Source organism: Bos grunniens, chromosome 4, assembly GCF_055505025.1.
Source record: "Bos grunniens cultivar Pamir isolate PY7600 chromosome 4, Bosgru_T2T1.0, whole genome shotgun sequence".
Lineage (NCBI taxonomy): Eukaryota > Metazoa > Chordata > Mammalia > Artiodactyla > Bovidae > Bos > Bos grunniens.
In genome coordinates this window covers 58,195,432-58,216,067 of record NC_141168.1, presented here as the reverse complement: position 1 = coordinate 58,216,067, position 20,636 = coordinate 58,195,432, and the positions used below count along the sequence as shown (strand labels likewise).

The 20,636-nt window shown below is 44.6% G+C and overlaps 1 protein-coding gene and 1 long non-coding RNA gene across 3 annotated transcripts in view; one reads left to right on the top strand and one right to left on the bottom strand.

Annotated features, from left to right (window-relative positions):
* Window positions 1-211: 211 nt before the first annotated feature.
* Window positions 212-12,977, bottom strand: LOC147374211 (uncharacterized). The gene is made up of 2 exons (XR_015162530.1): window positions 12,828-12,977; window positions 212-956 (listed from the first exon to the last, which is right to left on the bottom strand). It is a non-coding gene; the product is annotated as an uncharacterized LOC147374211 (long non-coding RNA).
* The window catches only part of DPY19L1 (dpy-19 like C-mannosyltransferase 1), a 92,984-nt gene continuing 84,436 nt past the window's right edge, over window positions 12,089-20,636 (top strand). Inside the window, exon 1 of one of the 2 annotated variants that reach the window (XM_086396523.1) lies at window positions 12,089-12,664. In XM_086396523.1, the coding sequence (XP_086252649.1) occupies window positions 12,367-12,664 (298 nt within the window). In that variant the 5' untranslated portion in view covers window positions 12,089-12,366. The remainder of the gene's footprint in view (window positions 12,665-20,636) is intronic. The other variant, XM_086396522.1, reaches the window with a different exon arrangement.

Below are 20,636 nucleotides of genomic sequence, written 5' to 3'. Positions count from 1 at the left end.
CCACCACACAAGATTGCATGGACTCATGGGTGAGGCAGGGTGACCCCATGGGGTCCCTACCCCAGCTCCCTCTAACTAGCTCTGCCCCTGGGCAAGTTACTCAGCCTCTCTGTGATTGCTCCCCTTCAAAATAGGGATAATAAAAGCATGAACCCTGTAGGCTGCTGTGAGGAGGATTAAATGATGTATATAAAAGACACAGACAAGGGCCTGAAATCTAGCCAAGGCTAGTTTTATAGCAGCTACTATTATTTGTTATTGTGAGCTTTTTCCTTTTTTGAGGGTTTTCCTCAATGTTTTGTATGTCATATTGTTTTGGGATGTAAAGAACAAATATATCATTACTGTTTTGCTCTGTGCCTGAATATAAATACACTGGACATCTCAGCCTGGATTTCTTTTGTTTTCAAGATACTTAAAATTCCATGGGACTCTTCTTTGGCTGGCTCCAGAAATATGTCTTGGGCTTGGGTAGCTCCAGGAAAAATTAGATTTGGCACAAGGAGCTTTCCTCCAAAATACTTCATGACTCTCTTCATTGGCTCTTCATACTTGTACCTTGATTCATTTCTCCTTCCCTACGTCCATCATTTTCAGGCTCTTTTGTTTCTGCCCAGTCCAGGGAGTGGGCAAGGAGAAGGGGAGATTCCTGGTCAAGGTTTCCAAGCTGAAGTAAAGCCAAGGCTGGGCTGAGCAGAGGAGCAGGAGTTTAGCAGATGAATCCCTGGATTTCCAGGTTGAATTTCCAAAGAGTTTTCAAACCAGTGCTGTGTACTACTGTGCTCTGCAGATTAAATGAACATTTGTGAGCTGATCTAAGTGTTGAAGAGGGACTCAAGTAGAGACGAGTGCCGTGGACAAGATATGCCTTTGATGTGGGAAAGCCCCTTTGTTTTGATCAGAACAGCATCTTGCATTCCCTGAATGTCCGTGTTTTCTCCTTTAGTGCATAGACCCTGCAAAAAGATAAATTAATATATGCTAAAAATCTGTCATGCAGCTAAGGAATAAAAACCGAGATCAATTTCCTCTTTCCCTAAAGTTTTGGATCTCAGCCTCACTGTTTGGCAGAGTCACCAGGGAGCTTCTAAAAGATACAGATGCTCATCCTTTCTGATTTCATTGATCTGAGTCAGGTCTGGGCTTTGGCGTCATTTCTTAAAGGCTCCCAGGTAACGTTAATGTTGCCAGAGCTCCAGGGTGCGACCTGGCAGGCCTGTGGATCCACACTGAGTGCCTGTGGGTATTCCCTGTACCTTCTTCCTCCGACCTCATGTTCCACGAAAAGGGTCAGGTGATATCATAGATGCTTCTGGCAGGACTCAGAATAATATATTGTGTAATCTTTTAGCAAAGTTTTATTAATAGTACATAGCCTATTGTTACCTACTCATTTTCCAGGCAGTATTTTCAAGACTTATTTCCAAGATCCATCTTAAACTACTAAAGAAGAATTATTATGGACATTAATAGCTATTCATCCAAAATATAACCCCAAAAAGAAGGATGAAGAAAAAACTTTATGAAGATGAATCTCTATTGCTTTGTCCATTTTTTTTTTCTATAGGCACAATTTGTTTGCTTCTCCTTCTCAAATGTACAGATTATTAAATACTAATAGTAATACTATTAGACTAGTATTACTATTAATACTAAATACTACTATTAATAGATTATTAAATACTAATAATATAAATATTAATAGAGGGATTTGAGAAAAATCTTTGTCTTCAAAAAATGCAAAATAGAAGCAAAACAATCTTCATTTACTGGGAAGTGTGACCGCCAAACACTCAGAATGAACTCATATAAAGTAAGTAAGTCTTATACTATCACCCAGGCCAGGTTTTATAAGATGTTGTCAGAAGCCTCCTGGCTAGACACACAGGCTACCTGTGGCTTCAACTCCAACTTCTCATTTTCTAGGGGCATGAGCCAGTCATCTGCATTTTAAACAAACTTCCAGGTTTCCCTGGTGGCTCAGCGGTGAAGAATCTGCCTGCCAAGGCATGAGTCCTGGGTTCGATCCCTGGTCCAGGAGGATCCCACATGCCACAGAGCAACTAAGCCTATGGGTCGCAACTACTGAGCCTGTGCTCTGGAGCCCTGGAGCCACAACTACTGCGCCCATGGGCCGCAACTATTGAAGCCAGAGTGCTAGAGGGCTCTGCAAGAGGTCACCACAATGAGAAGCCCATGCATCACAACTAGAGTGTAACCCCTACTTGCTGCAACTAGAGAAAAGCCTGTGCAGCACCGAAGACCCATTATAGCCAAAAACAAAAACAGAAAACAAACTTCCTAAGTATTTTGCTTGACTCTACTTTTTAAGGCAGCAATGCTATCTCTAAAACAAAATTGTGCTCTTAATTCCGGTAAATAAATTGGTAAAGGTTAACTCCTCCAGTGAAAGTATTGATGAGGCAGGTCTGGAGTTCAACAGCTGGCCTGTCTTGGGGGTTCAGGGCAGCTTCCCAGAGGTGCAGCATCCAGCTGCTTGAAGGGCCCCTAACATCAGCGTTGTCTCTGTCTCTGTGCTTCTACTGAGCTGTCTGTTCCCTGACTTGTCTCCTTCTGCCTCTGCCCCCTCTCCATTCCAAGGATCATCCTCCTTAGAACAATTCTTGTCTCACCATACTCTTTATTCCTCAACCAACCAAATTCACTCAATGGCTTCTGAAATACATGCATTGGTCCAGATAGTCACAAAAGAAAAGAAATTTAGAACATGGTAAGGTATTAGTAAGATGAACTAATTTTTAAAAATATTTAACTTGCTGAATTGTAAAAGGTTTCTTTTTAATTGAGGTGTAATTGATATACAATATTATATTAGTTTCAGGTATATAACAGTGATTTGATATTTTTATAGATTATACTCCATTTGAAATTATTAAAAGAGATTGACTCTATTTCCTGTGCTATACAATGCATCCTTGTAGCTTATTTATCTTAGCTGTAAGGAATAATAAAGGTGTTTAACTTCCCAATGTTCTCATTTCATTGTGCATCTAGTCTGGCTGGAGTAGACTTCAAGTGTGCTCAAGCATTGCTCTGGTTGTCCATGACTGTTATGGAGAGCTGATCTTGTATGCTTTCATTCTCTGTGTTTTATCAGGTAACTTGTATCGGACTTACCATGCAAGTTTCACTCCCATGAACAAAATAATACTGCAGATTAGAAGTCTGAAGATGGCAACGAACGAGTTAAGTACCTGCAGATAATCTTAAAGGACTGATTGTGTTAACTCATGTTGGGAAATAAAGAAAGACAAGCAAACATCTAGTCTAGTGTGTGAACCAAGTGTGCTGAGACAAACTGCCAAAGGAACTGCAGAGTATGCCGTGCAAAACTGCTTACAGGGCTGTACTATACCCAAGGGTGATGAAACTCTGCACAAAGCAAGATGCGGCACTTGGGCCAAGCACTGGGTGGGTTGCTGTGGCATCTGTTCAGGGGAACCTGGACGCCCAGCTTAACCCTCTCTGACTTTCACATTTTGAACAGTGTCAGGAAAAGCACTGGCCCCAAAGCATCACGAACACCACTGCACCTGGTACCAGTCAATGCCCCTAACCCTAAGTTGGAAACTCCTCAGATATGTATAAGAGTTCATGGAGTGTGCAGTCACAGGCCCGAGGATGGAATCTGGGGCTGTGTGCTCAGTCATTGCCACTTCTTGCTCCTTTGTCCGCTATACCCAGCAAATAGGCCATTTGGGACAGGTCAGTAAGGATTGGGATAAGCTCTTTCTCACTCTGCCCCTATTCTCTCGGTACCTTGGGGCCAATGACAACTGGATCTTGATTCCTCCTGAGGCTGCACAGAATCCATACTGCAGACCCTCCCAAAGCTTCCAGGAACCCAGCATGATGTGTACCACCTCTCCGGCAAGGTGCCAGGGCTAGTGCTCTACTTCACCAAACTTCGCACTTCAGCGCTCGCAAGAGCAGTCTTGAGTCCAGACACAACATTCCTTGTCTGGTTGCAAAATCAGGTGCTGGAACCCATGCCACTTTCCTCTGAAGAGCCAAAGGTTCCTTACCTGTTACTCCTCCCTAAACTGTTGCCTGGGACAAAATGGACACCATAGCAACATGCAGTTTCAGGTAGGAAAAAATAAGGAATTTCCAACATTGCTGAGTATTGTGGGCTTCAGGTCATTTTGAGATGGCTACAAACTGTCTACAGCTATTGCCTTTAATGTTAGTTTCTGAAAACAAGCCAGGATTAGTGGCAAGAGCTGAGATGACTTGAATTAATAGCTGCTCGGGAAGTAAAACAACTAAATATTTTAGTTTTTTAACATATCTACAAAATAGATCCAAAATTATAGTTTAGAAATGTACAGTGAATACCTTTGAAAGTTAGACTTACATCCAATTTATAGTCCTGACATTTCAAATGGTGACTCTCTGCTTATAACTAATATATGAGATCAAGTATACCTAATACATGTGGTAACAGTGGAAACAGTGAGAGACTTTATTTTCTTGGGCTCCAAAATCACTGCAGATGGTGACTGCAGCCATGAAATTAAAAGATGCTTGCTTCTTGGAAGAAAAGCTATGACAAACCTAGACAGCATATTAAAAAGCAGAGACATTACTTTACCAACAAAGGTCTGTATAGTTAAGCTATGGTTTTTCTGGTAGTCATGTATGGATATGAGAGTTGGACTATAAAGAGAGCTGAGTGCCGAAGAATTGATGCTTTTGAACTGTGGTGTTGGAGAAGACTCTTGAGAGTCCCTTGGACTACAAGGAGATCAAACCAGTCAACCCTAAAGGAAATCAGTCCTGAATATTCCTTGGAAGGACTGATGCTGAAACTGAAGCTCCAATATTTTGGTCACCTGATGCCAAGAGCCAACTCAGAAAAGACCCTGATGCTGGGAAAGATTGAAGGCAAGAAGAGAAGGGGACAGAGGACAAGATGGTTGGATGGCATCACCGACTCAATGGACATGGGTTTGAGCAAGTTCCAGGAAATGGTGAAGGACAGGGAAGCCTGGTGTGCTGCAGTCCGTGGGGTTGCAAAGAGCTGGACATGACTGAGTGATTGAACAGCAACAACAAATCATAAATATCTTCTAAAGAGTTAGTGTAAGATTTTAGCTAGTCTCATATTTGCCCTGTTATGCTCTCAATATCCTCTTACAGCCCTTCTATACTTCACTGCCCTGGTTATAGGAGCAGAGTCTCAGGTCCTGGGTTTTGTCCTCTGTCCATCTTCCTACTATCTTCTCAGCCATCCCTACCATCCACACGCCACAAATCCATATCTTCATAGCATGTCTGCTTGCTATTTTTTCAAATCTTATTTACAACCCATCAATCTTTTGAGCATTAGAGTTCACTGTTTTCAAATAGAAAATGTCCTTCTGTAAGGCTCTAATCTCAATTTATTTAATCTACTAACCTTGTTTTCTGCTATTTTAATTAATTCATTTAATCATACATTTGATGATTTACCTACAATAAGAATGGGCACCTCTGGTGTGTCAGGCCTTGAGACAGCATACAGCAGAGGGGGCTTTGGTAGGCTACCCAAACTTCCCCAGAGTTAATGCCACTGGTGTAGGTCGCTAAGAACTCACCATTGAATCCTTTTTGGGACTGGCTTTTAGTCATACAGATTCTATGGAGCTGCCTGCCCACATCTCTCTCACTCCTTGCAAGAGGCCACCGCCAATAACCAACTGGTGTGGTGTCACAGACCTGGGACCCTTGCCACAATTCAGAATGGTTGTGAAGGGCCATCCTAGCTCCAGGGCTCCCTGTTGGATTGATTGAGGCTCCTGCTGCATTTGGTCTGCAGTTCAATTTCTCTTTGTCCAACTCCACTTTCTTGACTCCCTGAAAAGCTTTGTTCTTGAAAGTACCTCCCTGGACTCTGGAACCACCGCATACAAATTTTTATCTTAGAGATTCTTGGGGAATCTGACCTAATACAGATCTTGCCCTCAAGAAAATTACAGTCTAACAGAGACATCAGACAAATAAACAGGCAAATTGACAGCAGTTAGTGATATGACAAGGGAAAGTTGAGGTTATTAGATGTATGGCTAGGATGTGAGGGGAGAAAGGAGAGGAAAGTTCCTGCAGGAGATGATTTCTAAGTGAGGGGTTGAGAATGTCAGTTATCTAGAACTGCCAGGGGCTGGACGGAACAGAAGTGTGACAGTTTAAGAGAACAGCGTGTGAAGAAGTTCAGGGGGATAGAGGGCAGAGAGGACTGGGGAATGGAGAGAGATAAGGCTGGGAAGTCTAAGATCAAGGTGCTGGGAAATTCAGTGTCTGGTGAGGGCCTCCTTCCCCATTCAAAGATGGCCCTCTTTTCACTGTGTCCTCACGTGGTGGAAGGAGGAGAAGGAATTCTAAGTCTCTTTCATAGGCACTAATCCCTTTCCTGAGGGCTCTGCTTTCAGGTTCTAATTATATCCCCCCAGCTCCAAGTGCCATCACACTGGGGATTTGGTTCTAACCTATGAATCTGGGGAGCAGGGATTATACATTATACATAGAGCAGTGAACATTTGCTGTATCTGCTCTGGAGAATGGGACCAGGGGCATGTTGGAGGACTTCAGGGCAGCACTCAGGGCCAGTTGCCAATGGAAACTAAGAATTCACAGGAGTTCCTTCCAGGCTGTGGGATTTCACCAGCATTGCTCAGTAGCATGGGATCTGAAGTCAGACAGTGGGATTTTGCCAGGTGAGTGAGATGAAAGGACCATGCAGGGGGCAGGGGTGGGGATCTTGACAGAGAGAGTTGCAGTGATGCACTGGGGTGGAATAACAAGGAGACTTAGAGGCATTGGAGGTGGGTTGCTTGAATTTTAACTGCAGGAGTAAAGCCAGACTGGGGTGATGACAAAGAGCAGGGTGGGACTATAAGAGTGGGGGATCACATAGGAGTGCAGGTCACCAGAGACGAGAATATCAAGGAGCTGAGAGGTTCAGTGTTAGAAAGGTGCTCAAGTTAGTTGTAGCAATGGTAGGAATTAAGAGGACTGGGGACCGGGACTAGAGTAAATGGTGCTGCCTGAAGAGAGAAGCAATGATGAAAGGTAAAGATGGCAAGGGCCCCGGAGGAGCTTTCCAGAGGCAGAAAGGAGATCCAAGGAAAGAAGCGGGTAGAGTTAATGAGGGAATGAATCTGTCATAGGAGAAAGGACCTCTAGAAAGAGCCAAGATTTAGAGACTACTGAGATGAGCTGAATGTATGAGGCATGGATTGTTGGCCTCAGGGAGCACAAGAGAAGGTTGGGTCAAGGAAACAGTTTAGCAGGGAGCAGATAAGTTGTGTGATATATCCAGTTGCTTATCCTGGAGAATGGGCTCAAATACTGACCATTCAGTGTCCAAATGAATCCATCCCCCACCTTATCTGCATCCGGAGGCAGGTGAGCATGAGGCTCAGGCTATGAATCATCAAAGTCCTGCTGGATACAAGCAAGTCTCTGCCCAAATTAGAGGCTAATGGTGGAATTCATTGGCTTCCAGTGTTTCTAAGTCCACCTGGGTGTGTTTGTGGGGCACTGGGGTGGTGGAGTGGAGGGTAGATGGGGGCAGGTATGCTCAGCATCCTTTAGCAAGTAGTCTGCTCAGTTGCAGAGAGATCTGGGGGCTATGAGACACAGAATCCATGTGTGAGCACTCTAAGCATTCCATGCTCCAGTCTTTTTAATCTATTTATTCCTTAAATTAGTTGTTTCTTCCCTTTCTCATTCTGAAAAGGATTTAAGGTGTTCCTATTAGCACTTACTATGGGCCAGGCACACAAGGGTTTCAGAAACATGCTGTTCCCTCTCTATAATGTGTTTTCCAAGCTTCCTTCTGTTTAAGAAAGATCTATTGTTCCAATAATGCCTAGACAAGTTTCATCTCCTCCCTGAAAACTCCTAAATCGTGAGAGATGTGGTCTCTCCTCTTTGTAACTCTTTCAGTACTTAGGCTCTGAAACACACATTCTCCTGCACAATCAAATGTGCTCCTAGCTTACCCTGCCTCTCCATCTAAACTGCAAGCCCTTTGGGGATGACGACTTTATCTGAATTTTTAATGTCTCTAAAATCCACTAAGACACCAAGGACACAGTAAGCCCTCAGTAACAGGAACTGCATTTTAGGGAGACATGCCCCTCTGTAATGGAGTGTTTCTTGATGATGCACTAGAACTAGGACTAATAATGAACTTTCCGAGTTTCTCAGGAACACTCATTGGAGTATGAACAGTTTAAATTACAAGGTCAGTTAACTTGAAAGACAGAAGATAAAACTTGAAAACCAATAAAGCAGCAACTTACACTTGTTCTCACCAGAGCCTAAAGGAATACATTATAATACAGTGACAAGTTAATGTTGGAGCTTTGTAGAAAGTTGAATGTTATACAGATGTACTTTGTTGCACCCATTTAGGCTTCTGTAAAGTTCTGTAACCTTGGTTACACAGGTTCCTCTCTTTATATGAGCAACCACTGAGGGACACAGCTGTCAGAATCTAGAACTTGAGCCCCAGACACTTCTGCAAAAGATCAAGTGACTTGCTCTAAAGAAACGAGAAGTAAATGCCACACTCAAGATTCTCCTTTTGCTCTCTGCGGGTAGGAGAGGGAGTGAGAGGAAAAGGGGGACATTTGGGACTTTTAAATAGGGCTTTGAAAATGTCAATGGAAACAAATAAGAAAATTGGTTCCCAGCAGCCTTCCTTTGGCCAAATTTTACTTTTTGTGGTTCTTTTAACAGTATTTCCCTGGTCTCTATAATATTGCTAAACTTTATTTGGGGGCATTTACTTGTCTTTATTATTCTATGCTCATTTCCTTCTTTTAATCTCTTATTTCTCCATCCCCAACATTTTTCACAAAATTACTTTTTTGATTAAAAGTTTTTATTTCAAATGTCCAAAATGTAGCTTTTAGTAAGAAAAGGATTGGGCTTGTACCTTGGTGACCAGATGAGGAATTCACGTGTGGTTGTTCTGTGGGGTTTCTTTTTCTTAAACAAAAACAAAAACTTATTTTTTATTCATTTGGCTGCATCAGGTGTTAGCAGCAGGACGTGGGATCTAGTTTTCTGACCAGGGATTGAACCCAGGCCCCCCTGCCACTAGACCACCAGGAAGTCCTGCTCTGTGGGGTTTCTCTCAGAATTGGTCTGTTTTGATCCAGTATTTCTATAAGGTCACATAAGGAAGCACTTTCCTGGTACATCTGGAACTCCTGGGGGAAAAGGCATTAAAGGTGGTCAGTAATTGTAATATTTAATCTATATTCATTATAATCTTGAGTTAATTCATAGGATCATCTGCCCGCAACACACTTTTTTCTTTTTAAGTGCAGCTTTCAGTTCTCTGTCTCTCTCTAGCATTCACCACTATGTGGCAGTCCTTAGCCTAAAGATATGAATATGAATACACTGCACTGCCTGCTCTTGTGCATCTCAACAAAATGAAATCTGGCACATAACCTTCACGACGATTCCATTTTCTGCTCTACCACCCTCCCTGTGTGAAGCAGCCTTCTTTCTTGGGGGAGGGGAGAGAGAAGTAAGAGGAGTTGCTTACCATTTTATATAAGCTTAACGATCCACCAGATGGTCCTTATTTGTAAAGATGGTCCTTATTTGTAAAGCATGTGTGGCAAGCAGGGAACTTCAAGGGGAGGAGCAACTGCTCAGGCAGCTGAGAAACTTGCAGCCCAGAGAGGGTGGGACTGGTTGGAAGATCACACAGCTGTCTCTACTCCCCTGCATCTTCACATCCATTCTGGACTGTCAGCCTCAGGCTTTGGGAGGACAGAGGACTTACCATCCTCCATATACGGCATCTACTGCTTTGGACATTTACTGAGCAGTTACTCTGATGGAAGACGGTAAAGCGTCTGCCTACAATGCGAGAGACCGGGGTTCGATCCCTGGGTCGGGAAGTTCCCCTGGAGAAGGAAATGGCAACCCACTCCAGTATTCTTGCCTGGAAAATCCCATGGACAGACGAGCCTGGCAGGCTACAGTCCATGGGGTCGCAGAGTCGGACACGACTGAGCGACTTCACTTTACATACACTGTCATATTTATTTCTTTTTTACAGATCTGTAAGGTAGACATCTTTATTACTCTTAGGGATAAGGAGATGGAGACTCTAAAAGGTCTGGTAACTTAGCCAAGGTCACAGGGCTGGTACATGTCAGACCAGAGGCTGAAATATGGCCTATCATTAGCCTGTGTCTTGACTGATACACTAGACTGCTTTTCTCTGGGATTTTCCACTTGGCAAAGGGACTCAGCACTGGTGGAACTGCTCAAAACCCACTGCGTGTGTCTTAAACAACAGGTGTTTCTCTTTTAATTCAGTTTAACAAACTGTCACAGTCAGGCTCTGTGGGACAATATGAGGCTGGTAAGTAGAGCTTCTTTGTCCTCTAGAAATTAAGAGACCAAGGGAGAGGAGGGCTGCTGCTGCGGCTGCTAAGTCGCTTCAGGCGTGTCCGACTCTGCGGCCCCATAGACGGCAGCCCACCAGGCTCCCCCGTCCCTGGGATTCTCCAGGCAAGAACACTGGAATGGGGTGCCATTGCCTTCTCTGAGAGGAGGGCTGGAACTAAGTAACTGTCAGGTGCACTGCATAACACAGCATAATTCATCTTCATCTGGTTGTTATTCCCTGCATTCATTCCCTCAATCACTCATTTATTCATTCAACAAGTGTTTTCTCTGGCAAAAACGGTACCAGTTGAATCCAGAGGGTAACACACTGGATCATCTGACACATTATTTCAGAATCTAAGATTTCTGTAATATCACTTCAATAATTTTTTAAAAAAGAGTCTAAAAATAGTTGTTCCCTGCTTCGATGAAAGACAAGTGAAAATTTAAACTCACAAAATATAGAATATGAGGGATTACTAATTAGCATGGTGATTTTTTTCCCTTTACAAAATAATTGCCCTTAAAAAGGCATAACAGTGAATGAATGCTGATATTAACTTCCTTAAATAACGAAATCACTGGACAAAAACACTTAAGGGCAAGGATCCATAGCCACGTGAAGCACCTGGAATTACAACGGAGATAATGATGTGGTTTCATTTACAAAACTGGAAATTGAGGACAATTTTTTGGAACAAGTCCACTGGACACTGCAAGGAAAGAAACTTATCCACGCGGCTGTAGGGTTTTGTGCAAAGAATGCAAACGTGGGGTGGCGGGAGAAGGGTGACTGGGATCTGCCTGGTTTTCCTAGTCTTCCTAGGCTCCCTTCAGTCCTGCCTTCCGCTTGCGAAGGGAAAGAAAAATGGGTTTTCGACTAGTTTTGTGTTTTAACGGCAAGTAAAGTTTTTCTGCTTTCTTTCAAGCCACAAGGTTACAGCATTTGAAACTAACAGAACACACTTGTTGATAACTTTTTCTTCTCTGTCCATTAAATTTTGTCACTTCCTACCCCGGTTCTTCAGTTTTAATGTCAGGCACACACTTGCGTCTCGATCCTTATCAGCTCCCCTGGAGGTACTCTGATGCCATTTTAAATCAGGGTGCCCTGCTTGTCGCATCCATCAGCGCGGGAGCTGCTTTCAGCAGCATTCTAAACTGAGAGGCCACACGTCGTGGAGTAACGTGATCCAGTGGCTCTACTTTGTTAGGTTCTTTTTCCAGCGGCTGAGCCACCGAGGCGCCAGAGCGCTCGCACAGCGCCCCCGCGCGGTTATTCCCGAGCGTCTTCCCGCCCCCGTCCCCGCCCCACCCCGTCCAGCGGCTCCAGCTACGAGCTGCTGGGGCCACGCGGGCTTCCCCGGGCTCCACTTTCAGCCTTAATCGGGTCCGAAACTTCCACCAGCGGCCCCCTCCCCCAGAGGGCCCTTTCTTCTTCCCGGCCGTTCCCAATGGGAGGGACAGCTGCTCCCGGAAGGCGGTTCGTGCCCTCGCCTGGCCGAGCCCCGTGCGGGTCCGAAGAAGGGCACGGGTCGCAGGGCGGCCCCAGGTCGGCCCCCGCCCGCGCCGGAAGTCCGCGCGTGCGCGTTGGCCGGCCGGGAGCGCGCGTCCGGCGCGGAGGGGCGGCGGGAGCGGGGCCGCGGCAGCTCACAGTGTCCCCGCCCCCGCCCCCCGGCGTTCCGCGGTCGCCGTGACAACCGGAGCGGCGGCAACGGCGGCAGGCGCTCGAGTCCGGCGCCGCCTCCCGGCTGCACCGCCAGCAGGCAGCCGCCGCCCGGCCTTGCAGCTCTCCCCGCCTCCCCGCTCGCGGGGAGGGACCGGCCCGCCCTCCGCCCGCCCGCCTGCCGGAGAGTGAGCGGCGCCGGGGCCGCCCCGCCAGCCCGGCGTTTCCCGGCCGCCGTCCGGGCGCGCGCAGCGAGCGGGCGCGACTATGCCAAGATGGTCCTGCAGGCGCGGAACAAGCATCGGGAGGCGGCCCCTAAGCCGCCCCAGCCGCCCCGCGCCTCGCAGTCACCGCTGAGGGGGTCGCCAGATGTCGGCGCCGGGGAGCCCGGGCCCGAGCGCGCGCCCCCATCCCCTAGGCGCAAGGGCGCCGCGGGCAGAAAGGGGCCCAGAGCCGAGTCCGCCGCGCCACCCGCCGGGGGCGGCCTCGGGGGGCGCTTGGCGGCCGGGCTGCGCGGGGCGCTGGGCCTGCGGCGCTCGGGGCGCGGCCGAACCTGGACCACGCTCCTGCTAGGTGAGCAGCCCAGCGCGCGGGCGCCGCCGGGACGCGGAACTTTGAGGCGCGGGCCCCCTCTACCCTTTCTCTCCGCTCTCCTCTCGCTTCCGCGCCGCCGAGCTCCGCCGGTCGGTCTCCGCCAGTTTGCAGCCCTCTTCGACTTTTCCTGGGACGTCCTTACCTCTTCTTTCACTCCCCCTCCCTCAGGCTCAGCCTTCCTCACTCCTTTTCTACTTGCTCTCTGTCTCTGCTTTAAAAAAAAATGGCCCCGAGATCAACAGCTGCCCGGCCTGGCTGCGAACTGGCAGGTCTGCGCTAACCAGACTCAGGCGCTGTTGATTGGCGCGGACCGGCCGCCTTCCCGTTATCTCGGCCCCTGTCCGGGAGGATGGTTTGCTTTGGGTTGGAAGCGATTCTGCTGAGCTCAAAGCAAAAGCTCGTCCGCTGTTCTAGAAAGTTGCTAAACTTATCATTAAATTTTAGCGTGCCTTTTTCGTCTTGACTGCAAACACCGCCGATGGCAGTTTGTGATTCCCCTCCGCAAGTACTTTTCAGGTCGCGTTGTGTTTGGGGCGCCCAAGCTGGGACCCTGCTGACCTAGCAATGATTGGTATGGAGGGCTCTCCTCCTCATCCACTACGTTGACCGAACGGATAATGTTGTAATGATGTGCTGAAAAAAATAAAGTTGAAACATTCGCGTGTTGTGGAACGACTTCAGGTTTCCTTTGTTTCCTGATTGACATTCTGATAAGGCAAGTTATAGCAGTTTGAATGATAGGCCTGATTTTTCTAAGTCAGCTAGTAAAAAGATGTAACACTGCCTTTACTATATAATGTCATTAATGGACTTTGGCTACTGAATTATTTCTTTGTCCTTTCTAATTCCCTTAGTGATATCAAAGAATTTGGAGTTCAGTATAGATCAGGGAATAAAATATAGCATATCAGCCTCCCCTGAGATCACAGGCACCACCAGAAGCCACTCAATTATAAAAAGCCACAGTCATCACACACACATTTTAATGGATGCAAATAGGTTGATATTACTATAGGGGTACTTTTTTTTTCTATGATAGATTCAAGCTTAGAAAAATTCAGTATTTTCAGTATATTTCTCTCTTTTTTCAGTAGTGAGCGTGAAAAATCTTGTCAATGTGCAGGTTAGATAAATTCACCTTGGGGAGGCAGCATGGTACAGTTGATGAGACAGAGGCTCCTGATCCAGTTCAAGGTGTTTAAGTTTGGTTTAAGTTTGAAGTTATTTCCTTTGTGAGTGTTGCCTTCTCTATGACACAGGATTATCACCTGCCCTACTTACTCCAGGGCATGTCCTGAGGAGCAGAACCCAAAGGAGCTGGGGTACAGCATGGCTAGACAGTTTGTATCTAAGCATTTAACAATTTCAGTTGCTGTTATAAAAGCACATGCATAATACTGATTTGATATCTGGTGACAGGATGAAGGGGGCTTCCCTGGTGGCTCAGTGGTAAAGAATCTGCCTGCAATGCAGGAGCCCCTGGAGACGTGGGATTCAATTGCTGGATCTGGAAGATCCCCTGGAGGAGGAAATGGCAACCCACTCCAGTATTCTTGCCTGGAGAATCCCATGGACAAAGGAGCCCGGTGGGCCACAGTTCATAGGGTCCCAAAGAGTAGGGCAGGACTGAAGCGACTTAGCATGCACCCAGGACAGGATGAAATTGCCCCCCTCCTCCTCCCCCACTATCTGCTGTAAACATTAACCACTTTGTAGCAAAATATGGAATGGTATCACTCCTTCAGGGAGGTTATGGTAACAAACCATAGAATATCTGTTGCCATTTTTGTGCATATTTTCTTTGGTCCTAATTGCATTTCTTTTGAATCTTATATTGGATGGCTTATATTTGGATCTAGTAATGCCCAGACCTAAGTACAGTTTTGTATTACTATCGCAGTGTGGCACTTTGGGTATTAGAAGGAGGTACAGTGAAGGTCCCACAGTTTTGGATGTACTTTGGGCATTGCGGCCATCAGATGGATGGAGGTTGGATGACCAGATCAAGGTCTAGAGACTTTCTGTCCTTGATAGCTGTTTACGTGGGGCCATAAGGCAGCTTGAAAGATGGTTCTGGAGAATACTCAGACCTGGGATGTTTAGTTCTTTCTCTGGATCTGTACTTTCAGATCCATGAAAAGGAGCAGGGTTTGGACATTTTTGAAAGCTGCCTCATTTCACTCTTCTTTCCCCTCTACAAATCAGTGAGAGTTGAGCTGACATGGTGTGGTTTTTTACTACAGTATTTTGCTATGACAAAAATTGCTTCATTTATGTTTTGGAAGAAATTTTAACCATTTGGTTCTCCCTGATAGAAGCACATCTTTTAAAGAGAGACTAACTTGGGGTTCCTAGTCTCTCATCTCCTCCACATGTGCAGAGCAGTGGTGGGAAACTCACTTCTTGTCAAAGTGGCCCTTTCCACTGTTTAGCAGTATAAGCTCTGTTAAAAAAAAAAAATCCATTTTATTAAACATGTCTTTCTTTTAGGTACTGTTTACTATTTAATGGTAACAGTCATAAGGTTTTTGAAATGTTTATTTTTAGAAGTTTCAACTCAGTAGCTCCCTTTATCATCCAGGGGAGGCAATGGTGTAGTAGAAAAAACGGAGTGTTTCTCCAGCTTTTTTGACCACAACCTTCAGTAAGCAACATAATTTCCATTAAACCTGCTCACACTTGTGAAAATCCAACCCTGTACATTTATGCGTCTGTCTGTCAAGCTATTTGTGTATGTCAATGTCCTGGCAGGAAACGGATTTAATAAGTGGCCTGTTTTCAGAAGTATGAGCAGGTTTAAGAAACCCACAAAGGACACTGAAGCACCAGGGATTGTCACCAGTGGGAAGATGCTACCTCTTCTGGACTTGAAGTGGAAAGGGAGCTCCCTCCAGAGCTGAACCCAGGGAAAGCTGTGCAGTGGGGGCAAGATCACCCAAGAGGAGGGATCCCAGACACTCCTGCCCACCCTCTGATCTCCCACTGGTGCCTCTCACTGGCTGACCTTTGGCAGGAGGCCCAGCTGAATTATTGTGTAAAGTCAGCCTCCTGGGGCTGGGAACAAGACAGAGAGGGAGGAGAATGAATCTGAAAAGGGAAATGGAGACTAAGGATCAGTATGTACACAATATTTAAAGTTAAAAGGTCATGTACTGTACTCACCCTGTAATATACGGTACACTCTGATTTTCTGTTCTGACCTTTTTCAAAAATGCTGTTTGTAAACAGCCTTAGAAGAACTATTTGCTGATTCTGTACCTGTTTCAAACTTGTTGGTGCCTGAGCTAAGCATACAGCTTCTCTGAGTCTCAGTCTGTACACATATTAAAATGGGAGGCCTGGACTAGACTAGTTCTCAATCTTGGCTGTACACTAGTGTCACCTGGAAACTTAAAAAAAACCCTGACAGCTAAGCCACAGTTCAGACAAATCGGAATCGGGTGGGATGACGTGGAAGGAGGCATCAGTAGCTTTGAAATCTGATGTTCAGCTTCCCTTAAGGAACAGTCTGTCCCTCATCACAGGCTTCCCTGGACAGAAAAGCCTGGTGGACTATGGTCCATGGGGTCACAAAGAGTTGGGCATGACTGAGCATCTGGGTATCTATGTCCTTCATCACAGAACTGACATTCCTACTTGGCAGCAGTCCCCTGGGACTAGTGTAACTGCCCCTCCCCTCTTTTAAATGTGGACACAGACAACAAAGTTTGCCAAGGTTTCTTTTAATTTCTGTTGTTTTCCCAACATGGACTGTGGGCTGCCATTTATCATCTGATATGTCTGTTGTATTAACTGGAGATTCATGGAGATGGTGAAGACTAGGGATGTGGTGAGGGGACAGATTTAAGGGAGAGGGTCAAGAATTCATTCTATCTTGGACATGTTACCTTTGAGACATTGTGAGAAATCCAAGTACAAATGTCAAGTAGGCGAGGGACATAAAAGGGCTGAGAGGGAACCTAAAATAGGGAGTCTTCAGCAAATGCTGCTACTGCTGCTAAGTCGCTTCAGTCGTGTCCAACTCTGTGCGACCCCATGGACTGCAGCCCACCAGGCTCCCCCGTCCCTGGCATTCTCCAGGCAAGAACACTGGAGTAGGTTGCCATTGCCTTCTCCAATGCATGAAAGTGAAAAGTGAAAGTGAAGTCACTCAGTCGTGTCCAACTCTTAGTGACCCCATGGACTGCAGCCTACCAGGCTCCTCCGTCCATGGGGTTTTCCAGGCAAGAGTATTGGAGTGGGGTGCCATTGCCTTCTCTCTTCAGCAAATGGGTAATACTAAATTCTTGGAAATTGGTGATAGCATTTCTGCATATGTGTGGTTCACTGTGTACCAGGCATAGTTCTAGCTACTTTAGATTAACTGACTTATCTCAAACTCATTTAACTACTAACTCAGTCTTTACCATGACACTGATTGTCATACCCATTTTACCAAATGGGGGATGTGAGGCACACAGATGTTAAATAACTTGCCCAAGGTCACCCCTGCTGCTGCTAAGTTGCTTCAGTTGTGACTGACTCTTAGCGACCCCATGGACTGCAGCCTACCAGGCTCCTCTGCCCGTGGGATTCTCCAGGCAAGAATACTGGAGTGGGGTGCCATTGCCTTCTCCAGGTCACCCCTAGAACGTGGAAAGGTCAAGACTTGAATCCAAGCAGTATGGCTCCAGAGTTCATGCTCTTAAACACTACTTATAAACATTATAGTTAATCCCATAAAAAGCAGTCCTCTTTCATAGGAAAGATCAGTTCTCCATGGATGATCTTTCATTATTCAAGAATCATTAAGCAGGAACAAGTTTAAAAACCAGAAGAATTAATTTTTAGAGTACATAAATCTACAACTATTGTAAGTTTTATTTTTGGTTTAATACTAATTTTTATTTTCTTAGCATTATTACTATCTCCCCCCACCCCCCCTCGTAAGTGCATTTAAGAGCTCATATATCTTCATGTTGGCCTGGCATATTTCCTTATATTTGATTTCCTTTCCAAAGTAACAAATTTATCAAGTGTGTTTTTTAGTACTTTGACTACATGTAATTGATTCTTGGATGGCATTTTGTAATTTTAATCATAGCAGCAAATGTTAACCTACTAGCATAATCACCAAAATCAGTCACAGAAATTCTGAGTGATTCATTGTGGTGACCAAGGGTTTATCTTCTAGTTTACAGTAGCACCAACTATATCTTAAAATGAAGTTTATAAACCATTTGGCCAGTAACTTATGAAAACTTGCCATCTTGACAGATTTTTAATTTGAGAATATTGTTTTAATTGAGAAGAATGAGGATTTATTCTTATTTTCACACCAGCTCCAATTTGCCTAATAAGCTATTGCTCTACGTTGTGTTTTCCCGTTACTTCCTGCAGTAACCACTGCTTTTTGTTGTGCAGCCTTTCAGTGCTGCAAATGTCACAGATCAGACTCTTTTCCCCATGTTTTCATACTGATCATAAAGTACTTACATAACTAGCAGAGTGCCACTGTTTTCTAGTATGTTTAAAAGTTTTTTGTTTTTTTTAAAATAAGACTGTTTTGCCAAAATTTTACTTTCATATTGGATTCAAAGGATTCATTAACAAAAGAAACCACTCGTTCCTCACAAATAAACAGTTTCAGTTTTTTTATAGAAGATTATTTGACTTAATTTAAATGTATAATCATTAAAAGAAAAATAGAAACAATAGAAAGAAGTAACAGCGTATACCTCACCAAATTGGGCCAACCTACAACCCAGGCTTGAACAGTGCTGGCAAGTCCCAAATGACAGCAATCTGGGGTCCCAGTTGGGAAAAGGTCCCAGGCAGTGTCCACTCCACCAGTGAGACTTCAAATTGCAGCTTTGGGAGCTCTTGCTTATAATCTCAGGCTGCAAACTGATTTCATGCAAAAATGCAGCTCTGATTTAACTTTTACCATGCTATTTTACCTTGTGAGTCATAGGATTTCGTTAGACAGTGAGGGGTTGGCCAGACCTCCAGGGGCTCAAGAGTTCTAAGACCTACTCCCTTTCTTATCTAAAGTGCTTCCTGACTCACTGTGCTTGCAGGCAGGCATGGAATCTGGGCAGTGTCCAGGGAGGTCAGAAGAAGGTCTGAGGCCTGGTCTCCTTCTGAAGCCTGAGCTTTTTAATGTCCTTCCTCCATTTTAATGTCCCTAACAAAAGACCTGATTTCTCACTCTTCTCATCTTTGATCTCCTTGGAAGTTTCATGAAAATCTAAAAAGTTAACTCCTGGAATTTTATATACGAGGAAACTTAAGTGAGACAGGTGAATGGCCTGACATCTCTTGTGAATTCACTGAGTGAAGTCAGAGATTAAAGTTAAGGTATGTTGGCTTCTTGGGGCTTCCTGGGTGGCTCAGTGATAAAGAATCTGCCTGCCAAGCAGGAGACTCAGATTCAATCCCTGGGTCAGGAAGATCCCCTGGACAAGGAAATGGCAATCCATTTCCGTATTCTTGCCTGGGAAATCCCACAGAGTCATCTTGTGGGCTACAGTCCATGAGGTCACAAAGAGTCAGATGTGACTTAGCAGCTAAACAACAGTTATCTTGACTTGTTTGATACATCTGTCAAATTGTAGGTTTCAGATCTATAATCTAAGGCAACTGTCAAAGCTACTGTAATGGGAACATATTTAGTAGTTCCAAGACCTAATCATATGTTCCAAGACCTAATCACTTTTTTAGCAAGAGTTCTACTTTGGTGGCTTATGCTCATTTAGGGAATTGCTCTGTTTGTTAAATCCTTATGGTCAACCTGTCAGCCTCTGTTTTGTCTTTGCATAACTATTTTTTTTTTTTGGAAACTACTAAATTTTGAATTGTTTTTGATTGGTTGGTTGGGATTGTCATTAAGCAGAGCGAAATATTAAAAATCAGTGTCATAGTTTTCTTAATCGTTTAAGAGATAAGCAAAACGTGCTACCCAAGAGCAGTTTGAAATTTGGAGAGAATACATAGCCTTGAGAATCCATAGCTGTAACCTTAAAACTTAAGTGGCTTATTGATTAATGAACTTGTTAAAATCTCTTGCTTCATATGATGGGCCTGGGGGTGTACTGTGTATATATGGATCTTTTTTTTTTTTTCTCTAGGGAAGAGATGCAGCTTCTACATTTTTTTCCTGTTAGATTTACTAAAGCTTTACAGTTTCACTCTGATTGCTGAGAAGCATTTAGTGAGCCTAGCATATTATTTCAGGTGTATATTTTATCCTGCTACTTGTTCTTTAAAAACTGAAATGCATTTTTTTTCAGTCAAGAGAAAATTACTTTATTAAAATTGCTAATGTAAGTTACTGTTAGATTTCTGAAATATTTTTGTCCATGTTATATGAAGACATGATTTTAAAAGGAAGCTAGAATTTATTGCTTTAAAAACACATGTATTGGGTAGTTGTATTAAGATTGTCTACTTTAATATGTGTATATACATAAATATTTTTAATATTTGGCTTCTTCCCTGGTGGCTCTGACAGTAAAGAATCTGCCTGCAATGCAGGAGACCCAGGTTCAATCACTGGGTTGGGAAGATCCCCCAGAGAAGGGAATGGTTACCCACTCCAGTATTCTTGCCTGGAGAATTCCATGGACAGAGGAGCCTGGTGGGCTATAGTCCATGGGGTCACAAAGAGTCAAACACAACTGAGCGACCAACACACTTTAATATATGTGTATACATAAAGATTGCCAGGAGAAATAGCAATAACCTCAGATATGCAGATGACACCACCCTTATGGCAGGAGCTAAAAAGCCTCTTGATGAAAGTTAAGAGGAGAGTGAAAAAATTGGCTTAAAGCTCAACATTCAGAAAACGAAGATCATGGCATCTGGTCCCATCACTTCATGGCAAATACATGGGGAAACAGTGGAAACAGTGTCAGACTTTATTTTTTTGGGCTCCAAAATCATGGCAGATGGTGACTGCAGCCATGAA